Source organism: Microcebus murinus, chromosome 5 (genome assembly GCF_040939455.1).
Source record: "Microcebus murinus isolate Inina chromosome 5, M.murinus_Inina_mat1.0, whole genome shotgun sequence".
NCBI lineage: Eukaryota > Metazoa > Chordata > Mammalia > Primates > Cheirogaleidae > Microcebus > Microcebus murinus.
The window spans coordinates 48,890,208-48,906,867 of record NC_134108.1 but is presented as its reverse complement, the minus strand read 5'-3'; the positions used below and the strand labels follow the sequence as shown (position 1 = coordinate 48,906,867).

Genomic DNA, 16,660 nt, shown 5'->3' with positions numbered 1-16,660 from the left:
AAATTTTGCAGACCATCCTCAGGTGCAGTGTTGGTTAATTTTTCATGTCACGTGAAGTGTTGTGATAGCTGGGAGTATTTATCTCAGAGAAGAGAATTAGGAGTCATGTGATCATTCTCTCAAGTAGTATTTGAAGCACTGTCAGGTGAAATAGGGCTTTTTGAGTTGCTTTAGGGACCAATAAGAGGAACATGTAGGGAGGAAGATTTAGGGTTGCTTAAAAGAAAATCTTTCTAACAGTTTGAGCTATCGGCAGTGACATGTCAGTATCCCACTGTTGAAAGTCATGAGTTCTTCCATTACTGAGAGTACTTAGGCAGAGGCTGCATGACCTTCTACCAGCAATGTTGTGGAGAGTTTCTTCATTTGGCCTGATATTAGACAAGGTGATTTGGAATAAAGGTCATTTCTCAGATCCTATGATTACTATCACAGCCAGGAGTCATCGAATAGCTGGAATCATTAACAGCTTGAAACAGAAATAAGCAATTCACTTATTCACCAAATATCTAAGCACCTGCTATATATCAGGCACTGTTGTGGACACTGGGAATACAATAAAGAACAAGGCTGACAAGGTCTCCCAGGGCACTCCTGTTCTAGGGTGGGCAGACAGGCACTGACCTAATAAACACATAAATACAACCATTTCATATTAGGATAAATGCCCTGAAGAACACAAACCAGGGGAATGGGAGAAAGTGGTTTGGGTGGTAAGGGTCAGGAGTTGTTTTAGATTAGCTTTTTAGGGAAGGTCTCTCTGAGGAGTTAATGTCTGGGCTGAGACCTGAATGAGAAGGAGGAGCTGCCATGGGAAGACTGGGGAAGAATGTTCAAAGCAGAGACGCATGGCGGGAACAAACTTGGCATGTTGAAGAAGCAAGCAGAAGGCTGGGCGAGAGGCACAGAGGAATGTGCTGTGGCATGCGTGGAGTGAGGCACAGGAGCTTAGCTGTCACTTGGAAGCCATCCAGTGGGAAGCTGCTGGAGGGTTTTCAGTAAAGAGTGGCATTCTTTCAAAACCATTCCTTCAAAAAATGTTGCTGTGAAGGAGTGCAGAGAAAGAGGTCCGTATCTGGAGGGGATTATGAACTCAAGGAAGGGATCATTTCTAAGGTAGGAGTTCCTGCAGCACATTCTCTGTATGCTCACGGCAAGGAGTCTGCAGAGAGACAGTTGCTAAGGACACTGGACAAAGTGAGTAATTGCAGGGAGATCCTCAAAAGGGCACTGTGAATTTTTTTGCATTTTTATTGAAATCCAGAATTTCATTATCTTTGATGTTGATTAGTTTGTTGCAATTTTCTTGTATTAAATGGAACCATATGATATTACCAATATTCACACATTTTTTTTACCTACCGAAACAGCTGTTTCATATAATTCAAACTTATGGTTTAATTTAGACAATTTAAAATTTCTGTCACTGGTCTTTTTAATTTATATGCATTTTTAATTTGGAAATAGCCTCAAACTTATCTAAAAGTTACAATTATAGAGCAGAGAACATCCCTCTTCACCAGATCATTTGAGAATATGTTTCAGACCTGATATCCTTTCTCTTCCTACCACTTTTGTGGTTATTTATTATAAATATGAATGTTCTACAAAATCACAATACAATAGCAAAATCAGGAAATTAACATCAGTACATTGCAACCATCTAATCCTCAGAACCCATTCAAGTTTTTGTCATTTTTTCCAAAAATGTCTTTAATTGCAAAAGGATCCAGTCCAATGTCTCCTGTTGCATTTAGCTGTCGTTTCTCTCTAGTCTCTTTCATTCTGGAATAGTTCCCTACTCTTCCTTGATTTTCATGATCTTGACACTTTGAAGAATGCAGACCAATTATGTTGTAGAATGGCCATTGATTTGGGTTTGTCATGATTACCTTCAGGTTGTGAATTGGGATATGACAGTGTGGGAGCCAACCCTCAAATTGGCCCCACCTCCTGTTACTCATACCCTGATGTAATCTCCTCCCACACTGTACCAGAGCTGATCTTTGTGACCATGAGCATGCAGCAAAAATGATAGGTTATAAAAGTGATCTGTTGGATCACTTGCTTTGGGGAGCAAGCTTCCACAAGGAACTTAAGCATCTAGCCAATAGCCAGTGAGAAATTGAGGCCTGTCAACCAAGTGGGTGAGCTTAGCAGTAGATTTTTCAGCTCCATTTTAGCCCTGAGTTGATGATAGCTATAGCTGACAGCTTAACTACAACCTGTTAGAGACCTTGAACCAGAACCACCAAACTAAGCCACTCCCAGATTCCTGGACCCCAGAAAATGTGACATAATAAAGGTTTGTGGTTGTAAGGTATATAACGTATACAGGCAGGACTATCACAGAGTAGTGGTGAGTTCTTTTCATTGCACCATATAGGTGGCACAATTTCACTTTATCCCATTACTGATGATGTGTGTTTCAATCCCTGAGTAAAGTGGTATCTTCTGTGCTTTTCTACTGTGAAGTTGTTCTTTTCTTTTTAATTAATGACTATTTTATGGAAGTTACTTTGAAACTATGTAAAAATCTTTTCTTCATCAAACTTTCAAATTTTTTATTGATTTTTCTCAATATGAGATCTTGGTTTCCCATTTATTCAGTGGGATTTAATCTGTTACTGACATTATTTATTTTGTAGCTCAAATTGTCCCGGATTTCACCAGAGTCCCTTCACCCTGGCTCTTGTGTCCTTTGAACATGTCCTCATCATTCTTTGAGCACTTCCTTAATTTCTGGCACAAGATGTTCTAGGCTCATCATGTTCTTTGCCTAGCCCAGCCTTGAAATCAGTTATTTCTCCAAGGATCCTGGTCCTTTTTAATGGATACTGGTATTAAGGCCAAGATCTGGGTACTAGGCATATCTGTTGCCATTGGAGGGTCAGTGCTCCTAGGCCCAGTCAAAAAACACACGCACATTTACATATACATATAGATATATGTGTAAATGTATATATACAAGCATATATATACACACATATATCTATTTATTATATAATTTAAATCTATATATTTAATATTAATATATATTATAAATATAAATAAAATACAGCTAAATATGTCTTTGAATCCATAGTTTCATTCTGATACCTCTAACTGTAGGGTATCCAGGGTTCATTCTATGCTTCTCTCTTTCCATATTAGTAACTGCCATCTACAACAGTGAGAAACTTGGCTCTCATTATCCTTATTATATTTATTTGATGAATCTCCCTGTATGTAACCAATCTCTCATCCCCTCTGCATCCACCCCTTTCCCCACGTGGACGCCTTCCATTCAGGCTCTGATTCCCATTGTGGAGACAGCCACCTGCAGGGGTGCCCTCTTCATCCCCGAGGCCCAGGCCACCCCACCATGTGGAGTCCCATGCCTGCCTCTCCCTGTGCAGGCTCTGACACACCTCTTCTGGCTGCCCTTACACACAGAGCCCGCCTTCCCCATTCAGGCTTTAACTCCCCACACTGAGTCTGTCCTCTGTAGGGATCCCTGGCGTGTACAAGAACTCTATACTCTCATAGTAATTCTATAAATCTAAAGTGGTTCTAAGATAAAAAGTTTATTAGGAAAAAAGGTGGCAGCTACAAGAGGTGTAACGATGTGACATGACAAACTCAGTGGTAGCTCTTTATAAATAAGCGGGAAATGGCGGGAGTTATCAGGACAGGCATGAAGAATACTAGCCGAGTTATCATCCCTACCACGTGGGAGATGAGACACGTGGCCATTACTGCCACCCATTGGTTTGTGTTTCCATGAGTGCCATACCACTGCTGCTCTGTTCCAGGAAATGTGAGGACAGAAGGGACCGATTGCTGCCACAGGTCACTGTGTGAGTGTCTGATGGAATACCAGTTGCCCCGAGGAAGTGTCTGGCCCTGCATGCAGGCAGGGAGGAAGGATGACTCTGGGAGGAGCAGTTCCATTCTTTGCCCTTTGAGGACAGCTGCAGTGTGCTTGATGTGCCACCTGCTCTGACTTGGCAGAAGAGCCCTCTCAGAACAGACCCAGTACTGTGCAGGGTAACCTGTCCCTGTGGCCTGTGGCTCCAAGCCAAGCATGTGCTCGTTAAGCAACGGTTGGAATGTTGGAGTAAGAACCTATAGACAATGCAGCCAAGTGTTGTTGGCTGTTCCTCGGTGTTTGTGATAACAAACACAGCTGAAACAGAGAAAAACTGCTTTGCTTTCTATACCAAGGCTGACGGTATGACGGTATGTCCTACAGATGGGAGGGAAACCATACCGCTTATAAACTGCATCCTAAATTAGAAGCATTTTACCTGTTTTAAGTCAGAAAATCATCATGCTTTATTTCTCTAAAAGCAAAAGTTCTTTTAAAATTACAAATGCCATTTTACTTTCTAGTTCTCAGAGAATATGTAAAAATAATGTCATTGTACCAATAAAAAATATTAATGGCTGTGGCTAAAACATAAAATGTGCCACCGTTGCCTCTCGCGTATGTGCCTGTGGCAGACGGTGCATTCTCTCTCAGCAGGGAGCAAACCTACATGTGCTCAGCAGCTGGAAGCGTCCCCTCCCTGCCAGAAACATCTGGGAACAGGAGTCACCTGGGAGCCTGCGCGCCGGCTCCTGGTTGAAGTGAGAGAGCTGGAGCTGGAGGTGCTTTGCTGTTGTCTGGCTGTGCTGTTCAGGGTTCAGTTACGGAGAGCGTGATCTGCTCGAGGTAGATTAAACAGAAAGAGATTTATCATGGGGTTTTATGGTGGCTTTCAGAATCATTGGAGGGCTGAGGAAACAGACTGTAATCCAGGCTTCCAGGAATGACTCCCAGAACCGTATGGCAAACCATCAGAGTAGCTGCTGCATCTGCCTTCACTGGGAAGCTGTCCCAGCAGCTGTTGGCTGCAAAACCAGCTGCCTCAGCTGTATAGTAGTCCCCCTTATCTGTGGGTTTAGTTACCTGAGATACAGAGCAATAGGACATTTTGAGAGAGAAAGAGATCACATTTACTTGACTTTTATTACAGTATATCATGGTAATTGTTCCATTTTTTATTAGTTATTGTTAATCTCTTATGGTACCTAATTTATAAATTGAACTTTATGTACATAGAAAAAACATAATGTATATAAGGTTTGGTACTATCCATGCTTTCCAGCATCCACTGGGGATGTTGGGATGTATCCCCCATGGAGAAAGGGGGACTGCTGTATTCAAAAACCCACCACTGCAATGGCCAACTCAAGAACATTTCCTTTGTCACAGTCTGCAAAACAACTACCCTGTACAGCCTGCTTCTTTCCGCATTACTCGGTTCCAGATCAAAGCATCATGTGAGTGCAAGTGGTAGGTAGAAGACAAATCATATTTAGAACCCAAATTGCAAGGGAGTCTGGGGTATTAGTTTTTGCTTTTCCACCTCTGCACACTAGAAGGGGAGTGCACCGAGGAATCTAATCTGCGCTCTGTGTTGCAGTCTGCCCTCTAGCTACCTAGCTATCCAGGCATACTCTTCTTGCTATAGGTGGAACCCACTCCCTCCCCTGCAAGTTACTGCATCCCACTCAGAGTCTAGGATCTTGGAGTATGTGCAGCTCTTTTCATCAGGTTCAGATGCAGCTTCTTGTAACGTAGTGACCTATAAACAGGCTACCTATCTGCTTCCGATATGCAATGGCTACAAAGGAAAAAAAAAAAACTGCCACTCAGAAAGGAAGAAGAGGGGAAACGTCTAATTGCTGTTTATCCTGAGCACTGATCCAATCCCACTAGGCAAGATTGGAGAAGGCACCCTGCTCAGGTAATGGGGCAAGGTCCTTAGGTAGCCATCCAGAAAGATTCCCTTGTGCATGAAGCACGAAGCCCAAATCTAACCATCTTCTATGAGCTGCAATAAAAGGATAGCTGATACAGTCATTTTTTAAGTTTCTCTGACTTTACTTGTACTTCCACTACTCTATAGGCAATACCTGATTAGCCACATGCAGATAAATGGCAAGATTAAGAGCTCTACTACCTCAGCCCTGCCAGATTTCTCATCGCTAGGATAGCTGCCCCATCAGCTGTCTGAGAGGGGAGCAGGAGTGGGAGGGGAGCTGGGAAAGAGCATCTCTGCGAGCAGCCCTGGGTAAGGAGAGGCGGGGTGGCCGTGCCGCCCTCAGGGGCAAGGAAAATGGAGCCATGCAGGTGACAGTATATCAAATTTAGGGCTCAGTTTTGGAGATGGGTGCAAAATATACTTTTAAAGGTAGATATACCTCTTTGAGGTATCTCCAAAGTACTTTCCACAGGGGTTGTACTAGTTTGCAGTCCCACCCAGTGAGTATTACTACCATGTGAGCACCTTAGTGTTGATCAATTAGTACCAGTTTGATGGTGAGTATATGTGGTGCATGTTTTTCCATCCTTGTGATACCTCACTTCGAAGTATGGACTCAATCACTATCCAGGATAATGTAAGAGGTGCTAGATCACCATTGTTTTTTGTAGTTGAGTAGTATTCCATGATATACATATACCACATTTTATTAATCCAGTCACGTATTGATGGGCATTTGGGCTGTTTCCATATCTTTGCAATTGTAAATTGTGCTGCTATAAACATTCGAGTGCGGATGTCTTTATTATAGAATGTCTTTTTTCCTTGGGATGGATGCCTAGTAGTGGAGATGGGGCACACTATATGTGGGAAGGACACACTGTGGCCCTGGCTTGAGTGAGGCAAATGCATTTCATGTAACCAAAATGTTTGTACCCCCATAATATTCTGAATAAAAAAAAATGTAGATATACCTAGCGGTTCTGGAAGAAGATAAGAAGATAGCAGCAGCAGCATTTTTTAAATCTCTCTAAATCCTCACACAAAAACAGAATAACCAGGTAGCAAAACCAAATACCCATAGGCAATACGTACCTCAAATTCTGTAATCAGATGTCCCCACAAACCCCAAAATATTAGCAGGTGGTAGAACTAAACCACCAACAGCCACAAGACCTGCATTTTAGTGTTTGTGCAAGAGGAAGAAGCGGGAAGGGAACAGTGGTGTGTCTGGCAGGCCTGAGAACAGGAGAAGCTCAGACCGCTAACAGGTATCACTAGAAATCGCAGTGGGCTGATGTGAGCACAGCAGCTGGAACTGGGAGCTCTTTCACCTGATGCAACCAGGGGAGTGCCAGGAGCTCCTGGTGAGTTCCGAAAGGGGCTGAGCTGTCTGAGCAACACGAATTCTTGAAACTGAATAGCCAGAGCTCTTTTTGTGGACAGCGGACCCATTCTGAGGAGAAATTCCTGAAAGTGGAGCCAAAATTGAGCAGGATAGTAACAATGGAGATGAAGGCAATTTCAGATAGAAGTGGGGAAAGGGAACGGAGAAGAAATCTCAGAAAGCAAGCTGCCATGGTTCTGAACACTTCACTAAAACAACCCAAGAGGGGGTTTCCTGAACTACATCTCCTTCTAAAGGTTCTGGAAAACTAATTTTGCATAACGAACAACAGAAAAGTATCAATGGCCAATCCTGTATAACATTATAAAGAACAAGCAGAATAACGTCCCTACAGATGCTGAAAGCATGCCAGAAAAGTCAATGGAAGAGGTGAAAACTGAACCATTACAAAATGAGCTAAAATGCAAAAATTCAAAAACAATGCAGACAGACATCAAAGGGATTTAAGACCAAGTGTCAAGTTATCATTGGACAGTCCCAGTGAATTACTGGATGTAGGCATTGGGCCTCAGTGGCTGTTCCCGTGGAGAAAGATAAACAGCCAGACGTGCTGGCCCTCCTGGCGAAACAGCACACCCACCTGCGGTCTTGCCAAAGCAGTAGAAGCAGAGTCTCACCAAGCCTCTGGATCCAACTGCTGACCACAGGAAATATAAAGGACAGAGAAACATTTTTAACTGCATCTTGAATATGTGGGCAGCAAAATCCAGACTGAGGGTGACTCTACAACCTAGATTCTATAATAGACCAATTGTAAGGAAAAGAAAAGAGAGAGAATCTATAGATTAAAAGGCATATCACACTTTTTAAGTGAGCAAGACTATAGAATCTAGGGATGCACATTTGAATGAAAACATCTTTTTTTAGAAGTGCAAAGAAGGGATTACTATAGAAGTTAGGATAATGGCTACTTAGGAGAGGAGGGAGGGGGTTGTGTTTGGGATGAGGCACCTGGAAGGGGTTTCTGGGTTGGCTGTCAGAATTTCTGTTTCTTGACGTGGGTAATATTTACCTTATAATAATTCTGTGTGTTTGTGGTTTCTCTTGTATCTGTGTTTTATTTTATAATAAAAACATAAAAAGTATTGATGTAAAGCACAGTAGTTTTTCCATGATACATATTGGATAAGTGTTGTTAGTTTTATATATTTAATTAATATACACATATGACAGTGATGTAATAGCATTTCAACTGAAAACTTTAACAACCATGTAGCAGGCTCTAAGGCTCTTTTATGTGTTGCATTGATTCTTTCTATATAACAGTATAAAATAAAAGCAGTCACATTTTAAGGGCAAGATGTTCTAACTCTAAGTAATAGTAAATGTTACAATATGTTATCTAGATTTATTGGATCCACAATCTCATATGCTCATCAACTATACTTTTCCAAAATCTGCATAATAGAATGGATATTGTAAAACTACACATGGACTCATTTGACATTACTTGGTGGGGATGGTTGAAATATATATATAGCCCTTTCCTTAGCATTGTGTTTAAAGAATATATACATATATGTATTAGTGGATATAAAGCATAAATATTATATATAAATATCATATCTACATACAAAGCATGTATGTGTGTGTACATTCATAAACACTGTTCTTTTATCTTGTAAATCTAATTACAAATGAGGCTACAAAAGAGTTTAGCAACCGTAGACATTACAAATGCATAAATTTCTTTGAGATCTAGTAAGGTCATTGCATACTTCGTGCTATAAATAGTTTTTCCACATCATTGTTGTTACTTAAGGTTAGGCATAAAATCCTCAACTTTTGCCAGACCGTTTTGTGGTGCCCTTCTTGTTGGTCTCTCATTGACATGGCTTCCTGCCATGTTGAAGGCAGATAAGTGTTTGAGAAGCACACACAATAAGTGTTTTGCTGTCCTCATGCTCTGTCCATAACTAAAATGTCGCCTCCTCCTCTCCTATCAAAATCTTTAAAGACCTAGTCTCTTGTAAGAAGCTGAGATTCCTTATTACTGAGCCTTTGAAGGGCCTTATTTACAGACAGGCCAACTGGCTCACCTGCTCACCTCTAGTTCAGTGTTATGTTAATGCAATTTGATGTAGAGTTTCCAGCCATCTCAGGACGTGTCCGAGTTCTAGATAAAGGCAAAGTATAGCAGGCTACCTTGACTGTTTCCTGGGAGAGTAAAAAAGACCCACATTTAATTGACAATAGAGCCCTTTTGTGGGGGGTGGGATTTACCGTATTGTCTTGTATGTCACTGCACCTCCTGGTGTCCAGTGAAATGTTGACATTCCCAAGTACAGACCCAGTTGGGTCTGAGATCCAATTCTGCTTCTAATTGCAGGGAATCTCCCCCAGCTCTGGGGATCCCAGCTAACCAGACAGCTGGGAATCCAGGATGCCTTTCTGATTCCTCTGACAAGATGCCCAAGAGCAAGGCTGAGGTCCCAGCCCAGCAGAATAGATTCTCCAGTTTCTCTTTCTCTGCGTTATCTTGAGTACCCTGTTGTGGAAAAGCACCGCCACCACACAGGGCCAGCCCTGAGCCAAGCGGCAGAGCATGTTGTCATCGTGCGCCCAGCCCCTCACCATGTCTTGTTAGTTTACCATCCTCCCCATCAGTGGCCTCTTCTTGACCCTCCTGGGCATGCACGCACGTGGGCATGCACATTCTACAGACATTCTGCGTCACACCTGACTTGCCGGTTGACTCATCCCTTGAGAGCCTACCCCCGGCAAGGATGTCAGACGCAAAGCTGCATTTTGACAAGGCCTTTCTAGAGTCATTGTCTTCTCCCAGGAATGGATGGAAGTTTCAAGACTATGGCAGACTGAGTAGAGTGGGAATGGAGTGATATTTTTGAATAGAGAGATTCTTAGGTGCTTTTCAAATCACTCCAGAAAGAAAGGAAGCTGCATATTATAGATCTACGATCCCTCATCCAAAATCCTGAGGCCAGGTGAGTTAGGGAAGTCAGAACTGGCTGTTAGCATAGGAAGATGGCACATACATCTTAGAATAACATCCCGAGCATGATCTGAGGCCACGTACGATAGTTAGACACACTAATGTTCACATGAAGTAGGATGATTGTCATTCATTAGGATGTGCCACAGAATGAGTTTCGATTGTATCAGATTTTGCTGGGGAAGTAACTTTTGGTTGTTAAGGCTTTTAGGATTTCAGAATTTCAGGTAAGGAATTGTGCACCTGTCATTGTTAACCATAGTTCCCATTTGCTGAGCACTTAGAGCAGTGCAGGCACTATGCTGAGTGCTTTACACGTGAATTCATTTACTCCTCTCAATAGCCTTGTGGTAGGAGTTATTAGTAGTCCCCTCCTTCACTTATTTCTACTAAATGTGCCTTTAAAAGCCTTTCAGTGCCTACCATGTGCCAAGGTAAGGGAGCAAAGACTGTACAGCCCCCAGCTCAGGTGCTGACAGTCACATGAGGGAGACAGAGGAGGGTGCTCGGGGCTGTGGGGACGCCAGGACTGTGGGGACAGCGAGGCTTCCCAGGCAGGCTCTGGCCCAGCTCCGCCCTGCAGGCAGAGGAGGACACCACCATGGAGACGCCAGCCACTGGGGAGGTCTTCCAGCTGCTTGTTAATAGCCAGCGTTCTGGAGGCTAGTGGCTCTCAAACGCTTCTGAGACCGTAGCTCCTTATGCCCCTTCCTTTATTTTCATTAACGCAGCCCTCTTCTTTCATCTTTTGTAGAACACCCATCTCGGCTTTCTCGCAAGACGATATTTATGAGGTCCAGCCCCCAAGAGTGGACAGGAAATCCACAGAGATCTTCCAAGCGCACATCCAGGCCAGTCAGGGTATCATGCAGCCCCTGGGAAAGGAGGACGCCTCCATGTACCGAGAGCACATCAGGAACCGCTACCTGTGAGAAGAGCGCAGGCTCACCTGGCCGCGGGGGGACCGAGAAGGACACGTTTCATTAGATTAGACTGCTATGTCTCATCTTAAAAAGTCATTTCCCAAAAGTCCCTGGCATCGGAAGCTATTCCCTCTTTGTAACTGCTAAATTCCAAATGGTAGGTAATAAAGGAATGACTGAATATTTTGCTGTCATCGCCTTTACTTGATTTTAGACATACTTTGTTCATAAGTGTAGTCAATGTAGTATCACATAATCACACTAACAGATTAATTTGACAGGTGTTTATTGAGTACCTGCTGTGTACCAGGCAGTACGGCAAGGTCTAGGAATATCCCAGTAAGCAAAATAGGTCAAAAAATTCCTCTCTTGCGAGGAAAGGAGGCAAAGTATTTTTTATAGCCTTAGCCATGAAGGCAAAGTATTTTTCTTTATAGTTAACGTTTTTAAATTTATTCTGAGGTTTTTATGTTAACTTTATATTTTGATCAAAAATGTCATTGCCTGGAAAGCCCTTGTTCTTAGAAAATAAATGCTGAAACACTTATGATAAAGGGACAAAATGTGGAAAAAATGTTTTCCAATGTTTCGGGGAAAAAGAATTAATGATAAAGCAAATGGAGCAAAATAGTAAAATTGGTAAATCCAAGTAAAGAGTAAATAAGAGTTATTTGAACTTTTCTTACAGTTTTTCTGTAAGTATAAAATTATATAAAAATAAAGTGTTAAAAATTGTTATTCTGAACGACTTTTTATGGCGCACAGCTACATTACATAATTTGACATCTGGTGTTCAGTCAGGTGTTGACTGGTCCCAGGCACGTGTGGTTTGTTCTCCATGTAGCCAAACGCTAATGTGGACAACTGTCTACATTTTCTAACAGTTGAACACAAATTATTTGATCTCAATAGATCTATGCTTTGATTACAAGTTATCTCAGTTCCCTCTCCCCATAAGCAACATTTGGAGAAGAAAACCAAGCTACGTAATGGGAGAAGGGAAACAGATCAGCTGAAGTGACTGAAAGGTAACAGCAACCTGGAGATGCTAAGATTCTGTGGAAGTTTTTATATCACAAAGAAAGGTTAAGTCCCCATTTAACAGACATTTTTGATTGACACCATCATGAAATCAAGATTAGAAAATGACACAATAATAGGTGAGAGGAATTTTGTGTTGGCGCAGTTTAGATGTCTCATACAATAGCTTGCTGTGGTGTGTGGGATCTCACATGAGTCTTCCCAAGTTGCTGCAGAGGTACCAACTATAGATCAAACACTGATCTTGGGTTTTAAAATTTATTTTTAACATGGCTTCTGGAGGTCCTCCTACTTATGAGAATGAACTTTATACTAAATCCTTTGAAAAGATCTAGAATCCAGATATTTTTTCGTAACTTATCTGAGTTTAACTATCGGTACCTGTAAAATGAGGATGATACTCCATATTTTGTTGGCTTATTGTAAAGTTTAGGGATTATGTTTGTAAAATGCATAGTCATGGTTCTGCCACATAAATGATGCTCAGGCAGTGGTAGCTGCCATTAATGATAGTGGGGTTCGTGGTGGTGGCAGCGACGGTGTTTTTATTACCAACATCCTTATGTTCTCTATTTAAGGCAGCTGCTGTGTCCTCAAAGCTAACGTAATTGTGATGTAACAAGATGAGATCTGAAGTATTAGTTTTGCCATTCAGATTACTTCAGCTATACAAGGAAGGCCTTACAAATTGATAGCAAAGCAGACATAACATTCAACCTCTAGAAGGAGGTTAATGACTTCAAGGAGCATGTAAGCAAAGTACGTATACATCTGAAAGCACTAAAAAGTCATAATATCATAGAAAAGGTAGAAGCTGCTATCTTTTGTAGACCCAAAGGGAAGAAATAAGTTATGGTTAAGAGCAGGAGCTTTGGTCTCCATCACTCACTAGTAGCTATGGGACTTTGGCGTCTGTAACCCTCAATTTTATTATCTAGTATAAAGAGTTGTTGAGAAAAAGAAATAAGATAATACCTGTAAAGCACTTGGCATGGTGTCTGTCACATGGTAAATACTCACTACAGGTTGGTTAAAAAGATCACTGATAATGTGTAGTCACCACCACTTGCTAACTGGTACTGAGCATCATCTCAGAACAAGGCCCCGTATTCATGCTTACCGTGCTCTAGCCCCTGAAAAAGGAGAATGCTTTCTAGTTTCCCTTGACATTGTAGATTTTGATTCTTTAAATCAAGCAATGGAAATGAACCTCGAAACATAGTAGATCATAAATTGAAATCTCAGCAAGTAATGTCCAGGTCCCATGAAATAAAATTTGCTTGGCATGTTAGATACCAAGAGCAAAGCACTCACATTAAAATTACAATGTGAACCTCCTAGGGATGCGTGTGTGTGAGTGAGTGATGGTGGGGGGAACAAGCTTCTTGAAGCCACTTGGCATAAATCTAGCCACTACTATTGAGGAAGTCATGCCTCACTCTGTCAAACCTGGCGATCCTGCAGTCTTGGTTGGATGTTTCCAGCTTACGCACTACCTCTCATGCTGTTGGGAAGACTGGACATATCTGTTGAACAAATGGTTCTGACCAAAAAAATCATTCTCTTGTCACGAGGCAAATTCGTATGACTGTGTTCTGTCCTCAGAAGAGTTTAACCTTAGACTTTGTGCATCCAAATGGAAATTATGTTATGTGAAGCCCATTTCTCCACAGAAAGTGACTCCTCTCAGAATTCAAATTGACTTTATTCTTCATTTTATGTGAATAAATTAGTTGCCACTTGAAAATGAGATTCCAACTTTAGCTGAAATCATCTTTATTACATGTTTCACAGTAAAGCTTTTTTCCCCAACTCAGTGAATTTTCTTCTTCCTGGAATTGACCAGCTGCTGAGTCAGAAGTGTTTTCTCCTTTTGGAAAATAATGTTCCTCACAGTTGTCCTCACACGTGCATTTGAGGTTGGCTGGTCAGAGTGAAATTGCTTAGAGTGGCCAGAGAAGGCGAAGATGTTCTAATGCCCCAAACGTGCTTATTCTTGAAATCACATTTTGCTCTTTTAAAATCAGTTTAAAGATCCATTTTCTTTTTCTGGTTTGCCCCCATAGCATTTTTTATTTGTTCAGTTAAGATAAGCTTTCTGGCCAATGAGCTAACTGATGGTTATGGTTAGATGAATGCTTTATTGAAGGAAGAATGATCTATTTTACTTACTTATTGGGAATTATTACCTTCTCTTTGGAAGGAGGTGATGATGATTTTGGAAACCGCATGTGTTCTGCTGTGCTCCTGGCATAGGTCAGGTTTTTCTGTCTGCACGTGGGCAACTTTCTTTGACAGACTCTTGAGTGCCCTTTTGCATTTTAAAAGCCGATGAGAGTCACTTATTGTAAAGAATAATAAGCTATCTTTTAACTCTTGGCTACCCACACACAAAATTTTTGTGAGTTCATTTCTTCAGTACATTCATTTGAGTGGACTTCAAATATAATTGTCAATCCAACTGATAAATAAAAATTATAGTCTGAATTGATCCTCAGTGGTTGAAGACTTTTTTTTTCCACAAAGAAAATTACAAAACTAAACCACTTGCACTAGTTTATAGAGACAGAGAAGGACTAGGAAATAGGATTTGCTAAACTATGTCGCAGCCAAGGTGCTGGTCAAATGCTGGGGAAAGGTGGCGTGGGGAGTAGGGAAGAGGAGTCACAAATACATTGTCTCAAGGTTGCACAAACAAGGCAAATACCTCCATCTGCATTTTCTTTGCTGCTAAGAAGCAAATAATTCCAGCATTCCTATAACAATATCATTTTTCCTTTTAATATAGGAGTTATATTTAATAATTTAAAAATGAAGTTTTCTTATCTTGTCCTTCTCCCTACCCCCTTGTCATTCATTGTTCTTTAGAGGAGGTTGGGCTGAAGATGAAACTTACCATCTGGTCCTAAAGTGGCAGAATATCTAAGGCACATCCTGAAGATCTGCAATAAAGGAACAAGGGCGTCATGACATCACCTGTGGCTATGAGAGCGAGATAGGTCTCTGGGTGGTTTCCCACAGGGGGCAGGACATAATTAAATTTGTATGTGAGTATCTTCAGCTTATGTTAAAAGAAGACATTTCTAGAAGTATGTGGGGGAAAGAAGGTGGCTTGTGTGCGTGCTGGGAGGCTACCCTTAGTAGCTCAAGTGTACACCTGCTGTCTAATCTTGCACAGCCCTCTTTTGGGGGTGCTCCTCCTCCACGTCACCCACCGTGTGCCCTCCCTCTGACACAGGGTCATTAAGTCAGGGCAGGAGAATAAGAGGTAATTTCCTCTCCTCCTTTCCTCCTTTCTCCCTTCCTTTTTTTGAATTTGTTGAGCATCAGCAATGTGCTTGGAGCTGTGCTAGCTGCTGGAGTTTAATGCATTAAGAATGAAGGCGACTCTTCCTTGCCCAGAGGAGCCTACAGCATAGAGGGAAGATAGATGTGGAAACAATCTAATACGCAATGATTCCTCAGCATCAGCAGCTGTGCACAAATATCTGGGGCCCCAGGAGGGTGTAACTCACATTCTAGGGTAATGAGGGAAATTTTTACTAAATAGGAGTTTAAGAGAACCTGTAGAGCAGCGGTCCCCAAACTTTTGGCACCAGGGACTGGTTTTGTGGAAGACAGTTGTTCCACAGAGCGGGGGCATGGGGGGAGGCAGAGCTCAGCTATGATGCAAGTGATGGGGAGTGACTGCAAATACAGATGTAGCTTCCTGCTGTGCGACCTAGTTCTTAAGTTTCATGTAAGACAATTTTCCCACGGACAGGTCAGGACAGGGTTCTGGGGTGGGGGTGGGGGGTAGACAGGGAGGCGGGGGCGAGCTCAGGCAGTGATGCATGGCCTGGTTCCTGACAGGCCACGGCCTGGGAGCTGGGGACTGCAGCCATAGAGACCTGACATAAGGGTACTAGAGAAGGCATTCAAAAGAATGACAGAAATACAGGTGTGTAGCCCACCTACACACCTGTGTAGGGGCCTGAAAGTCATGCGGCATTCTGGGCATGGGATGGTGGTGGAAGGAGAGGAGATAATGGGAAAGGAAAGGTCAGGAAATAATGTTGATAAGATAGGTGAGATTGCAAAGAGCCTGATAGCTAAGCAGTGGTTTTCAAATGGGGCTCAGAAGCCCATTACAATCTTAAAAATTATTGTAGACCCCTAAAGAGCTTTTGTTTACATAGGTTCTATCCATCAATATTTGCCACACTTAGAATTTGACACTGAAACTTTTAAAATATTTATTAACTTAAAAAGAACAATAAAAAACTCATCATTGTTAACAAAAATGCCATATTTTTTATGAAAAGTAACTTTTCCAAAACAAATGTTAACAAAGATTGGTATTGTTTCACATTTTTAAATCTTTTTAATGTCTGGCTTAATGGAAGACATCTGGATTCTGCTATTTTCTTCTGCATTCAATCTGTTTTGACATGTTTTGTTGGTTGAAACAAATGAAGAAAATCCATCTTTACAGAGATATGAAGTTGGAAAAAGGAGGAAAGAGTACATTAGCAGTCTTTTTAGATAATTGTGAATATTCTTT

The 16,660-nt window shown here is 41.7% G+C and overlaps 2 protein-coding genes across 3 annotated transcripts in view; both read left to right on the top strand.

The window, feature by feature from the left end:
• FIG4 (FIG4 phosphoinositide 5-phosphatase) overlaps positions 1-11,257 on the top strand; it is a 104,122-nt gene extending 92,865 nt beyond the window's left edge. For both annotated transcript variants that reach the window (XM_012753173.3, XM_076003065.1), the window contains one exon: positions 10,908-11,257. In XM_012753173.3, the coding sequence (XP_012608627.3) occupies positions 10,908-11,085 (178 nt within the window). In that variant the 3' untranslated portion in view covers positions 11,086-11,257. The remainder of the gene's footprint in view (positions 1-10,907) is intronic.
• CDC40 (cell division cycle 40) overlaps positions 1-16,660 on the top strand; it is a 487,800-nt gene that overhangs the window by 173,834 nt on the left and 297,306 nt on the right. The gene's annotated exons all lie outside the window — the stretch shown is intronic.